The sequence below is a fragment of the Cyprinus carpio genome, unplaced genomic scaffold (genome assembly GCF_018340385.1).
Source record: "Cyprinus carpio isolate SPL01 unplaced genomic scaffold, ASM1834038v1 S000006658, whole genome shotgun sequence".
Lineage (NCBI taxonomy): Eukaryota > Metazoa > Chordata > Actinopteri > Cypriniformes > Cyprinidae > Cyprinus > Cyprinus carpio.
Window position 1 is genome coordinate 578,592 of NW_024879282.1, and position 14,052 is coordinate 592,643.

The 14,052-nt window shown below is 37.4% G+C and overlaps 2 protein-coding genes and 1 pseudogene across 2 annotated transcripts; 2 read left to right on the forward strand and 1 right to left on the reverse strand.

Moving 5' to 3' along the window:
* The first annotated feature begins 551 nt into the window (after positions 1-551).
* On the forward strand, positions 552-7,019 carry LOC109074026 (zinc finger and BTB domain-containing protein 21-like). The gene is made up of 2 exons (XM_019090081.2): positions 552-729; positions 1,989-7,019. The coding sequence occupies exon 2, from the start codon at positions 1,994-1,996 to the stop codon at positions 5,072-5,074; it is 3,081 nt and encodes a 1,026-aa protein (XP_018945626.1). The 5' UTR covers positions 552-729; positions 1,989-1,993; the 3' UTR covers positions 5,075-7,019.
* A 55-nt stretch (positions 7,020-7,074) lies between these two features.
* Positions 7,075-9,348, reverse strand: LOC109074027 (autophagy-related protein 101). Its single transcript, XM_019090083.2, has 2 exons — positions 8,487-9,348; positions 7,075-7,975 (listed from the first exon to the last, which is right to left on the reverse strand). Exons 1-2 carry the CDS (start codon positions 8,736-8,738, stop codon positions 7,571-7,573), a joined length of 657 nt encoding a protein of 218 aa, XP_018945628.1. The 5' UTR covers positions 8,739-9,348; the 3' UTR covers positions 7,075-7,570.
* Positions 9,349-10,191: 843 nt separating this feature from the next.
* On the forward strand, positions 10,192-12,826 carry LOC109074028 (annotated as a pseudogene).
* The last annotated feature ends 1,226 nt before the right edge of the window (positions 12,827-14,052 follow it).

The following is a 14,052-nucleotide window of genomic DNA, read 5'->3' on the forward strand; positions in this document are numbered from 1 at the left end:
GTCACTAATTAGTTTCAGAGGGGAAAGAACCCAGATCTTCTAGAATTGTGTAATTATTAGTTAATCAGCATTTTTGCAATTTATCACAGAAATGCATCATAAAAGCAACTTTAATCACATAATTTAAGCTCATAATTAACAAGAACAATGCAGTGTGATTATTTAGATATGCTGCAACTTAAAATTGTGCGGCAACTACTAACTTTTTATAATCAATTATTATGCTTATCGTTTCGATGAATCAAATGAAAATAATTTAATACAATATACCAATATTATGTACTTTTAAAAAATCACATTGTTAATAGGCTAAAATGTGCAAAAATTAAAAACCAATTGTAAACATTTTACATTTTTTATCAGTTTTTGTAAACCTATTATCAAATAAAGTGGATTAAATAATAAATACTTCCTGGGGAAAGACAACATTTTCTTTAGCAGCCTGTCACTTTAACAAGGGAAGCGTGCATTCGTGCGCGAGCTCACCTCAACTGTTTATCAGACTAGTCTGTCATCCTCCGCTTATTTCCTCCGTCTACGCCCACAGCTTATACAGCAGCCAATCAGAGAGCAGCACACGTGACGAGCGTTCTTCGCGATGACCTCATCTCTAGAGTGGGATGACGTCAAATACAAGATGGATGGAATCACGACTGTTTCATGCTCAACGCAACTCTGAAACAAAGTCCAGTGTCGGAGCTCCGGGGCATCCAAAGCCACCGAACTAGGGTGAGTTGAAATGCTGAACAACTTTGTTTCGTCGTCTAAGTGAAGTAGTTGACTGTTGTTTTGGTAAAACCAGGCTTTCCTGACGTAACGCCGAGGATTTTGACAGAAGCGGCTGCTCTCAGTCTGTTGTGCAGGATGCGACGTCTGCGCAGTCGGTGACAGGAGACGCTGTGTGTGCGCAGACGCGTGTTCTAATCGTTTCATCTCCTATCTTGTGAATAGTGGAGGGAAGAAACGCAACCGTTGCCTGTATTTTGTGACGTGTTTGCTAATTTGGTCACAGTTTGGCAACGGTGATTCAACAGATGGTTTTATTTGAAACCACTCGAGAGTCAGAGGAAGGAATATGCAGCGAAATCATTTCATTTGAAATATAAACATACTCACGCCTCGTTTTCATGAGCGAATAGTCTCTCTATGTGGCGTAAAACTAACTGTAACTAACGATAGACATGATGTAATCAGCGGTCGTTATGCGCATGCGTAGACGCTGGGTAGGCCCGCTTACTGTATTTTATGACATTTACTTGCTTATTGTAATTCTACAATGCCATAAATAACTTAAATATGTATATTTTTCTAATTTGAGCATTTTAAATGTCAACTTTTTTCTTCATGGTTGTGTTTGCTGTCATGATTTATAGTTGAAATCATGTGACCGTGTTTAATTTAAAAATGTATTAATACATTAATAGTGCTTGCAGGCAGGCTTCTTTGTCAATTTGTTTTAATGTTAAGTTTATATATATATATATATATATATATATATATATATATATATATATAATATTGCAGTGGTTGTCAATCACTCCAGGGTGCCTCATTATTCAAGAAAATATTCAAAATACTAAGAATATTAAAATAATCTGATTTCAGATTAATGTTTTTTTTTTTTTTTATTAAAACAAAGTTGTTGTAAATGTGTTTTTGTTTGAGAGTGAAAAATGTGATGTCAGCTTACATGTTGTGACTATCTTAGCATTTATCAGCATTTTAATGTTTAAGATAATATGCACATGAATTAACAATGCACTAAAAGTGTATTTATAAATTTACATAAAAAATACATAAATTATGTAAAAATAGTTTTTTGCTTTAAGTTCATGATAAAGGGTGCATACAGGGTGCAAGTAATGTCAACGTACTGATATTTGTGTAAAGTGTTACCAAGATTATTTTTATGTAGTTGAATTGAAATGACAGTTGTAATGACTTTTCAATGTCACTAAATTTGTATTTTCTTTTACTCCCCTTCAAAGCCAAAATGGAGAGCCTGGGGCACTACTGTAACCCTTCCCATGGTATTTCACTGCTGGGTGTCCTCAACGAGCAGCGGTTGAAGGGTCAGCTCTGTGATGTTGTGTTGTTAGTGGGTGATCAACAGTACCAGGCCCATAAAAGCATCCTTGCAGCATGCAGTGAATACTTCCAGTCTGTGTTCTCCAGAAGGGACTCAGAGAACCGCTCCATTGTTCAGCTTGACTTCTGTGAGCCTGATGCATTTGAGATTGTGCTAAACTACATCTACTCATCATCTCTGTTTGTGGAGAAATGCAGCCTGGCAGCTATACAGGAGTTGGGCTATAGCCTCGGCATTCCCTTTCTAACCAACATCATGTCTATAAGACCTCAGGCTTCATACTCCGTGTCAAGAAAACGGATGTCGCTCTCTGAGGAGGAGGATGGTGCTTCTCAAAACAGAAGTGTTATTGTACATCAAGGTCAAGGTGAGCAGCCTGGCATGGATGTGTTTCAGAGGAAAAGTTTGACTCTTCAGGGAAAACTGTTTAAACAGGCCACAGAGCCACCTTCGCTCACACACAATTTAAGTAATCAGAGCCAATCCTCAGGACACGTCAGACCAAATGAAAAAGAGACAAACATTACCTCTAACAGCAGAAATTCAAACAAAAACACAGACGATGGCGATTGCAGATCTATCATCTCCTCACCAACATCCATACTGCGACGTCGAACTGAATACCGATCACCATCTATGAGGCCGCAACTAACATCCTCAGTGTCATTCAGTGAGTCTGTACAGCACACTAGCCTACAATCAGATCAAACTGAAGGTGCCATTGATGGAAGAATGGAAGCATCTCATGATTCCAGGCCAGTGGGTGATCATCAAGGTCCACGCAACCAAACCGTAGACCGAAGTGGGCCACTTATTAAAAGTCTGCTGCGCAGATCATTGTCAATGGATAGTCCCGTTCCTGTATTTTCTCCAGCTCTGGAGCTAAAGGACTCACAAAGTCGAGAACAGTCTGTAGTCAAGTTAATTACCACAACAGCAAGGTTGCCATCCCCTGAAAATGAGGATAGGGTGTCAAAAGATATGCCATTTCTTCTCAGGTCGAGACAACTAAATGCATACGAGACGGACGGGACTCAGACAAGTCAACTCAGAATTAAAGCGGAGCCCACCAGTCCCCTTGCTGAGCCTTCTGAAATTGTTCGCATTACTGTTGGAGACAATCTGCCGTTAAATTCCAAAGTCTTTCAGGCAAACTATGATGAAGGTTCCAGAGGGTACTTCACTCCCTCAATGAAGAGGAAGACTAAGATAGATGGTAGTTATATGCCCTTTAAGAAATCTAGGCCTGTTAATGAGCATCATCTGATGCATCAGGAAAGCACATTTGATGAGGTACCATACAATTCCAACATGGAAAATAGTAATGAGGAACCTGGAGAACTTCGGCCAAACAAAATGTTTAAGTGCTGGAACTGCCTTAAGGTTTTCAGGTCCAATGCAGGTCTGTATCGCCATGTGAACATGTACCACAACCCAGAGAAGCCGTATGCTTGTGACATCTGCCAAAAACGCTTTCACACAAACTTCAAAGTCTGGACTCACTGCCAAACCCAACACGGCGTGGTGCAAAATCCTGCACCCTCTTCTAGTTCCTATTCTGTCCTGGATGAAAAGTTTCAGAGGAAGCTAATTGATATTGTCAGAGAGCGGGAAATAAAGAAGGCCTTGATTATGAAGCTCCGGAGATCCAAGCAAGGACTGCAGTCGCAACCCTTCGGCAGGAAAAACAGGCGATCGAGGTCCTACGGATGCCCCTACTGTGGTAAAATGTTTTTCTTTCAATCACACTTAAAACTACATATGAAAGGACACTCCACTGAGCCGGCTAACCTTGACATGGATGCCGTGAGAGACCTTCAATACAAGCAGCAGTTGACACATCTTAAAGAAAACCAAGATAAGGATGTCTTTTCTTGCCGGCTCTGCAATGAGAAACTGCCCTCTTTGACTGAATTAGAAGACCATGAGAGAGCGTGTAGGTATGCTACCATCTGCCCGTACTGTGGACTTCGATTCTCCCACACAGTCGTCAAAAAAGACCACGAAGCTCACTGCAAGTACAAAAAGCTGACCTGTCTTGAGTGTATGCGCACATTTAAGTCTTCTTTCAGCATATGGCGTCATCAGGTGGAAGTTCACAAGCACAATATGATGAGTGTGAAGGAGCAGTTGACTCTCGGTCTCCAGGAGAGCAATCATGATGAATCATCCAACGTTCTCGGAGTTACTCCTCCTTCTCAGGAGTCGATACGTGACTGCAGAGAGGAAGCAGTGTACAGTGACTCATCAGTTCCACCAATGTATGATTCTGAAGACTCGTCTTACGTCCCAGAGGACTTGAGCGCTCACGGTGCAGGGGAGCTGCAAGTCAAAGAGGAACCTCAAGAGGAAGCAGTATCAGCCAAGGATGGCATGAGCACCGCTTCTGCTGGATCTGAGGAACCAGGTGTTTGGCCTTGTGAGAAGTGTGGGAAGCTTTTCAGTGGCCACAAAGACCTGGAACGACATCAGGAACTGCTTTGCCACATCAAACCCTTCATCTGCCACATATGTCACAAAGCATTCAGGACCAACTTCCGCCTCTGGAGCCACTACCAGTCCCACATGTCCACTCCCGAAGAGCCAGGGATGAGAGAGATTGACAGGCTTCAGTCTTCTCCATCTCCTTCTCCACCTCTCACAGTTTCCATCCCAGAGCCTCCAGCTTCTCAAGAACCTCCCCTCAAAGCAACCCATTCTGGGGTCGACGACTCAGAAGAGGAACCCAGAGGCTCCATGTCACCGTCAACCAAACTCAAGAAGCCAGAGCAGGACAAAAAAGGTGACAACGAGCCAAGGGAACAATCTTACAGCAATTCCGACAGCACAGACAAAACTATCACCCCTCAGGAATCTGACACGCTATTTTACCATGCCCCAACTCTCTCTGCGCTTACCTTTAAACGGCAGTACATGTGCAAATTCTGTCACCGGACATTTAAGTCCGCTTTCAGTCTGTGGAGTCACGAGCAGAGCCATACGTAAGAGTGCAGAGTTGCACATTTGTAGCCCTAACCATTAAAGTTGTCACCTTTAAACTGTTAAATTATTTACTTTGGGAAACACTTGCAGACAAAACCCAGGGATTTATTAATAGAATTTGATCATGCTTAATATACCTTATTTCTATAAACAGTATTCAGACTGTCAAGAGTTTCCTGAATGCATCTTTGATTGCATGCCAAGAGTTGCTCATAAGATAAATTTGTTTTCTAAAGCATTTCCCTGTATTACATTTTAAGTTCACTTTTTAATGATCAGGAAAGACTGTTATAAACGAAACCAATTTCTTTCACCTTAAGAACTCTTCTAAATTAGTTTCTTTGATTTATTGAAAGATTTATAAAAAAAGAGTGATTACTTTTTTGGATTGTTATGCAGGAGACTTACGCCTGTCTTGTTTTAGTGGCCTTTATGCTGTTATTTAGCACTTTTAAGCAATTCCAAATAAACATCGTTCTCTATTAAAAGCACAGGCCTATGCAGACAGGGCATTAATAGACATTAATTCCCTCTTTTCTGGCCTAAAATGATTTATTCCCCATTTAAGTTAAGGAAACTGAAGAAAAAGGTGTTTAGGCCCAATTCAGCCCTGCTTATTTTGTTATAGCTTTTAATCTTAAATTGTTACTTTGATCATTTAAGAGAATAAAGAAGAGAATAAAGTTCACAATAAACTTTGTGAACATTGATAGAGGTGAGGAAAACTTTTATAATTTAATTTTGATATAGCTAGTTAAGTTGTATTTTTAATTTTAAGAGTATTCTGTTCATGTGTTTTTGCCAGTTATGTAAACTTAAATGGGTATTTTTGTTTAGAGGTTGTGGATAATATTCAGTGATTGTATCGAACAAATAGAAGGCTTTATATGTACAAATAGCAGGTTTGGAGTGATGTTCTTTAAGAAGATTAGTGTGTGCCTGCAATGTGGATATCCTAATACTTTTTGTTGTACAGGACATGCGGTATATGTGGGAATTACTTCTCATAAATGTGTAGAGATGAAGTCTGAGTAGATTTTTTACACTGTATCAGTACTGTATCAGTACATTGTGAGCTGGACCATAGTGTAAGCTCAGCTTATCAAAACTCAGTACTTAGTGATTAATGAAGTCTCGATGCAATGACGTTAAATGGTTGGACATTCCCGAAGTTCAGTGGACCTTTTCTGTGACCATATGACCCAGAGAAGATCTTTATTCTAAAATATTAAAGCACAAAAACAGCAATCTTATTTCTTGATATTTTTCCTCATATTAGCAAGTGTTTGAAATATTAATCAGTTAAGAAAAAGTCTTCTTCCCTTACATTAGGGGATGTTTCTTCGCAAGCTTGTGGCCTTTGTTGAACAAAATCTAAATATGTTGCTTGCTGTTTGCATTTTCCATCAGCTACTGTCATTTAGTCTATATTTTGATTGATAAAATGATAATACATTCCTTTTTATGTTATACCCCTAATAAAGGTATTGATTAATGAACAAGTTGCCTATTACTCAGGATAGAAGTACCTGATTTAGTTTGCATTTAATTTGTCCCCAGTATTACATGACATAACTTCAGCTTCTTGTTTTGATTAAAGATTTAAACCATATTATCAGCAGATCAATGTGTCTTGATGATAAAATGATTATTTCAGTAATTAATAAACTTCTTAATATGGTTTAATGAAAGATTGTATGACATTGAATGAATAGGGATGACAGAACAGAACATTTAATCCTCATCCTGGTCTTTGTTTGTACATCACATTTCTCTTATGAAAAGTATCTCTTTTTTGGTATTCCTGTAGTATCACTGCAATAACTAATATTTGTAAGCACTTGAATTGTTCTAATGTGGCTTTAAAAACTGTATCAGTTTTCGTGTTAAAGCATTTTCTACTGTTTCTGTGCTTGCTTTCTAAAATAAATATCAATATGTGCAATAATTTGTTTGTGTTCTGATTTGGACACTGTGTCAGTTACAAAATTTACAGACACATATATTATACATTTAGTTTATTTTTTTAAAAGTTGGGTAAAATAGGAACTCTTAACTGTGGGATGAAAAACAGTATGCAGTATATATACAGTATAGGAGTTTTCTCACATAAATATGTATTAAAAAGGTTTTTTTTTTTATTGAACAGGCTCATTTTTTAAATTGAATAGACATTACATTTGTTACTTAGCTTTTGAATTAAGGTGAATGCATGGAAAAGGCACCTAGTTATCAGGGTAACAAAAATTCAGACAAATTTGGAAGAAAAAAAAAAAGATATAATTTAGGGAACACAATTAGATTTTATTAAAAAAAAAAAAAAAACAATGACAACAAGAAAAATATGAATAATTCACTTGCTTGAATTAGCTGATGCAAACATAGTGGACAGCATTATTATACAAGGAAAGTGTAGTGAATTTATTTGAAATCCCATTATAATCATTTTCTATTTTTACAAGATCATCATAAACCTGAATTCAGCTGCTTCACTGTCTTTTACAATGCCAGTGTGTCTTTGATCAGCCTCCTCATGGTAGTGCTCACTGACGTGCCCAGAGAATCAGTGATCTGGTACGTGATCTTGTACAGATACGGCTGGACGTCTTTCAAACTCGTATCGAACACATTGTCCACCTCCGACTGTGTGGGCATCTTGGGAAGATACTCATGACGGTTAATGACCTCCACGATGTTAATGACTTTCTCACCGAGCTTCTCGCCAACCTTCTCCCTGCAGATCTGGCGCTCTTGTTCGTTGGCCAGGTTCACCACGTTCACCTTGATGCTCCAGACCTCCCACGGGATGCATTCGTCTGAAAAGGGCCAGCGTGACTTCTTCTTCTGGTAGAACTCCAAAGAGATCTGACCCATGCCATCACTCCCAGAATTACCAAGAGCATCCTGGGTAGAAATAAGGTAGTGGTTATAAAACGTGTAAAAACGATCACAATCAGAACACTACTAAACTTTTGGGATATGAATTTGTTAATAGGAAAAAATTGACAAAAAGTAATTTAGTCATTGATGGAACAAATATTTAGGAAACATAATATAATAAGGATACAAAATATAGTCTTGGTATGCTTGGACTATATTTTGAATCCTCTGTTAGATGAGTTACATTATTTAAAAAAAAAAGAAAAAGAGAGAATTACAGCATTTAAAGCAATACGATTTTAAAGAAGGCAAGATCCATGGACTATGGAACATGAATGAAAAGATATAGGCAACTCTGAAATAAAAGAATTTAAAGAAATATATATATTAGATTAATTTATATAATATATTATGTTTAGGTATTATGTCTTACAGGTGTGATTATAAATGCATAATATAGATTTGGTATACATTTATAGTTAATTAAAGTCTAATAAAATATCTCTATTAAATGAATTAATGTGATTAAAAGTACCTTAAATTCGGCGACTGCTTTCCTGATAACCCTGTCCAGCTCATCAGAAGACACTCGCACGAATGTGAAGTCGATGAAGTCGCAGTCCACGTCTTGAGTTCCCACGGTGCCGATGGAGTACGTGCCCTCTTTCTTGTAGTGAAATTTACCCGTGCTGCGGTGCAGGAGGATCGTGTGCAGGAGGGCCAGCATGGCCTCGTCCACCTGCCTGCCCTCCACTGACACCTCCAGCACTTCTGATCGACAGTTCATGATATTCTACAATAAGGTTCTACAGCTAATAAAACAAAAACACTTTCGAGTGATCTGTTGATCTGAGCTCAACTGTGTCAAAGAGACGCGGATCTAAACATTCAGTTATTCTGCTTCAAAAAAACGGTGAGCTGCGCCACTTTGGACTGACTGAAACAGGTTACAATAAAATCCGACTTAAAAATATAATTACGAAAACCAAACGCCATTTAAGCTTCTAGGGCTTTTATATAATACATTTACCTTAGGCACGAAATCTCGACGTGCATTATTTTTTCTTGCAGTGAATTGCTTTTGTTTTGTAAACACACGTCAGATGTACAGGGCGGGATAAGGGACAGTGGAGTTCGGCGTTTCAGTAATCGCAGGGTTTGGTTCACATTAGTTTTCGAGATAAATTAACAAGTTCAGCAGTGATTCATTACTGAGTAAGAATTGGACTGAAATGATCGTGCTAGCGAGATTTAATGGCTAGGATTTTTATCTTTTTCTCTAGCTAATTTCTGAATTAGTGGCGATTTAATGTATTTGTTATATACTTGTCAACATTCGTTTTTTTTATTATGATTGTATGCATAACATAAACAAACAATACAAAGAGAAAAGTATACAATCAACGGCATTTAACGAAGTGGTGAGTTACATTACAATAAATGCAAACAATAAATATGATCAAAGCTGTAGTATACAAAGTATACAAATAAGCAAAATCGAACAAAAATAACGATTATGATAACAAAAAGTCAATATTATATTTAATAAAATTGCTAAAACCGTATATATAAAATAATAATTATAATAAATAAATGGAGCCATTTAATTATATAAATTTTTATATATAATATTTTATGCAGTGAACTTTAAATATATATTTTACTTACATATATATACTCATGTGGTTTCTGTAGTAATGAGATTACAAATATCTCATTACTACAGAAACCACATGAGTAATGTATATTTAACTTCAAACTTGTCAAAATTAGTACTCGTAAACAAAAACGTGTCAGTGGCGTCTTGGGACTTTTATTTTGAAGATAATCTTCCCATTCAGTGTATCAAATGGAAGGGGGAAAAAAAAGAAACGCAAGTCCACCTATGTTTATATTTTAAAATCCAATTTTGTTTTCACAAAAATATTCTATCGATAGAAAATTCTTCAAAATGTGACTCTGAATGTGTCCACCCAAATAAGGCTATTTTATATGGTTACAATATTAGCTGTCATCTGTCCTAAACTGGCATAGAACCGTACCGACATACGAGTCTAAAACGGCATTTCAGCCTGGTTTTTGTCAGTGTTAACAGTAAAATGCACAGGAATGTAGTACCTAACGTACCGCCCCTCAAGAGTCACAGATTACTAGAAAAGTACATTTAATAACATTTTGTTAAATCCGTGCTGGTCACAGAGGGAGGTATCTCACAGGAGGAGGCAGTGGAGGTGTTGCAGATGTTGAGGGATGATGGCCAGCCTCACCAGCAGAGGGAGGCAACAGAGAGCCTAACAGCCCTGGATCTCCTGCACCAGTAGCAGGCTCTGGGGAGCATTGTGACATTCTGCTCGGCCCTAGATGATGCCCTCGGCGGGGGTGTGCCTGTGGGGAAGACCACCGAGATCTGCAGGGCCCCTGGTGTCAGAAAGACTCAACTGTGGGATGGGAGGAACTCGATTATGAATTGTATAATGCATCATAACATCTTGATAATATGTGGCACATATATTTCAAAAGTGATATGTGCCCTAAGATGTCTTTGTAATTTCCATAAAAGAGATGTTTCCCTGTTTTTAGCATGCAGCTGGCTGTGGATGTGCAGATCCCTGTGTGTTTTGAAGGTCTGCACTGTATATAGACACAGGAGGGAGTTTCTTAGTGCAGCGGGTTGCTGATACCTGCACCCTCCTGGCAGAGGATCCAGGTCTGATTTGAGTAGCTGAGATGTTGGGATGTCTAAATGTACATATATTCAGAAGAAAATGATTAATGAGCTCTACATGTATAACTGTCAAATAATCTGTCTTTGCTTTTCCTCTTTAAACAGAAACAGGCTTTAGAGGAACTTAACTGTTGAGAAGATCCTCTCTAACCTCTTCTTGGTCCGTTGCCATGACTATGTAGAGCTGTAAGCTGAGGTTTACCTCCTACCTTACTTCCTTTCCGAGCATCCTGAGGTAAAAAAAAATGGATAGTCAGGACTGCAGCTAAGGACAGCTCTTTCTGCAGTGTGATATTACTGCTATTTACATGCTCATAAATTACATGTTGTTGTATTATCCAATCATAGGTGCGGTTAGTAGTGATTGACAGCATCGCCTTCCCATTTCGGCATGACTTTGAGGATCTTTCTCAGAGGACCAGCCCCCGAATGGCCTTGCCCAGCAGCATATCCAACTAGCAACACAACATAGTTTAGCGGTACTCAGCAACTCTTACTACTGAAACAGAATAATGAATGGCAGACAAATCAATTTAATTATTTATTTTTTGCAGAATACTTGGTATATTTGGTTAAATAAAAAATATAATTTTTTAAATAAAAAGTTATTTAATATTATATGTCTGTATATATAATACTCGCATTTTGTTAAATTAATAATAATTAAATTAAAATAAAATATTGGTCAAAAATATTAAATATATAAACAACTTAAGGCAATATTACTCATTTTCGTTTCATTTAACTTAAAACATGAAAAATTATACAGGCATAAAATATAACTAATAAAAATATCAAAAACACAACAAAATTACAAAAACTTGTAAAAAAACAAACTGAAGAAACTGAGGATATAAAATTACAATCAAACTCAAAATATTTACAAAAACTGTAATAGTATATCATTAATGCTAAAATAACACTGCTCTATGTATAAATATATATGTATATATATGTATGTAAGTTATATGTAATATTTAAATATATACATAATATTAAGAATATATCAACTGTGTGAAAGAATATATGAAAAATAAATATTAAGAATATATAATTTATTAATAAAAAATAATTACGTTCAGTTATCATGTGCCTCTTAGGTTGTTTTGACCAATCAGATGACAACAAGGATTTCAAATTGCCCATCTAAGCTGGTTCCTGCATTAGGTAAGACATTACAGATATGAATACATTCATGTATTGTATTGTTTTGCATATTCACCAACCTATAACAATTATTAAAATTCACACCTCAGGTGAGAGTCGGGGTCATGCTGCGACGCAGAGGCTCATCCTGCACCGGGAGGGACTGCGAAGGTAAACACAGACACTTTTAATTTGCTAATTGTGTGGGAAGGTGTTTGTGTTTTTTGTTTTTAGTCTTTTAAGTCCACTCAACCTGACACAGCAAAATGTGGCTTTAGAAAATAGTAGCCAACATCTGTGGTGTTCTCAGCCAAATGTGTCTTCTAGACACTAGAGAGAGAGAGAGAGAGAGAGAGAGAGAGAGAGAGAGAGAGAGAGCATGTTGCATAAACTCTTTACCCTTCACCTCCGTGGGTGATGGAATGAATCACTTTGAACAAGTAGCTTGCTTTGCCTTTTGTAGCAAGACCTTATTCATAATGCATCCTGCATACTTGTCAGTCTATTACACTGTAGCAGCGGGCAGCAGAAAGGCACAAAGAGCATCTCCATCATGCTTTCTCATCTCTTGCCATAAAGTTGAAGGTCTTCCCGCTGGCTGTACAGTTCAGCCTCCCTGCATTTGAATTGCCGCAGACCCTTTTTAGACCGAGCAGACAAGGTCAGAGAAGGAGAGACTGTGCACTGTGCAATGTAATTCATGTAATGTTAAATGTAATCATTTTATGCTTTTCTCTTTGCTACTTGACATTTTAATGGTTTTAATTTTAGTTAAATATAATAACCCTGTAATAATATGCATATATATACATTTGTGATCTCAAACAGGTCCAGGGTTTTAGAGATACCCCAGATGAACCAAGAACTACTCCTGATCTCCTTCAGGAAACCAGAACAAACGCCCTCAAATGGAGGATCTGTCTTGAGGATGTATTGCAGACCATTGTGGTTTTCAAAGCAGTATTCCTACTTCAAACCTTGAAATATGCTGAGAAAAAAAAAAAAAAAAAAAACAACAACAAGGAAACATCATAGCAGGAATGTACAGATATGTATATATTATATAAAAACACAATTAAGGAAAATTAGTTCTTGGATTATTATTTAATAAATATAGTATATTGATTGTTGACCCTTAGTTATTTATTTTATTGTGGTATTAGTGGATAAATTAGTGGATCCAATATACATTTCCCACCAGACAGAGAGAAAGTATTACAATTTAGGAGGAAAGACAAATGCCAAACCTATTCCAAAGTGACCAAAACTTTCCAACATAAACTGGATGACGGACCTTAATATTTATCAAATTATCAAAAGTTGGTGTGCATTATTTCCCACCGCTTTACTTGGCTAATATTCTGTATTCGATATATGCAAAATAGTTTTCCTGCCACTTCAAATGCTAGTGATTAGTTTAAACTAATTGACAATCACCAGTCATTAATCATGCCACATAATTTGCACAGGCCCAAACTTTATGCCATAATATGCAATTAACTAAATTTGTAATAGTGAAATGAATAATTTGGTCCTAATGAATCCAGTGAGAAGGTTTTGTTGTGTACACTGTGTTATATAGGTCATATCAGGATGACTTTCTGCCTTGATTTATGCATGAGTGACAGTATAGAGATAAAGAGTTTACCGCTCACATTCACCTCCAAGTAACATTAATAATTTAGCCGCAGATTGTGCCAGTTCAATATCAGTATATCATCCAGGTTCATTCTCTACCAGCGTATATGTGTGAGGTTCATCACTTTAATTGAATTATACACTGGGAAGCCAGCATTACATCAGCACAAAGATAAAATATGAGCACTTCACCTCATATTTCCTTGGTTGGCGATGGATAGTTTTGACACCCTGCAGAAGAACTGACTTAAACGCTTTATGCTCATGTGGAAAGAAGGGGACAGTTTGTTCTTGATGTTTTTAACCTCCATGTTAGACACAGGAAGAGATTGTGATTGAAGAACTGCCTGAGACGGAGTGCTGGACTAATAGGATTAAATCATTTGTCAGGGCTGGTTTAAGACGAGTGACTGTTTAGTTGTGTCCTAACAGACACTTGGCCTCAGGTTTTCTCAGGTGAGGAGGAAGTACACTGGGTATTTCTACACTGCTGTGAAACTGTCATCCTGGGTCACTGCATCAGACATCACTTTACCTTAAGACTTATAATTTTAAAGGTGAACATGACAGGTTACTAGCTGACTATGAATAC

Coding starts and splice junctions, on each gene's coding strand:
- LOC109074026 (XM_019090081.2), top strand. CDS start 1,994: ATGGAGAGCCTGGGGCACTACTGTAACCCTTCCCATGGTATTTCACTG.
- LOC109074027 (XM_019090083.2), bottom strand. CDS start 8,738: ATGAACTGTCGATCAGAAGTGCTGGAGGTGTCAGTGGAGGGCAGGCAG. Junction 7,976..8,486: donor AAGCAGTCGCCGAATTTAAG/GTACTTTTAATC, acceptor ATTTCTACCCAG/GATGCTCTTGGTAATTCTGG.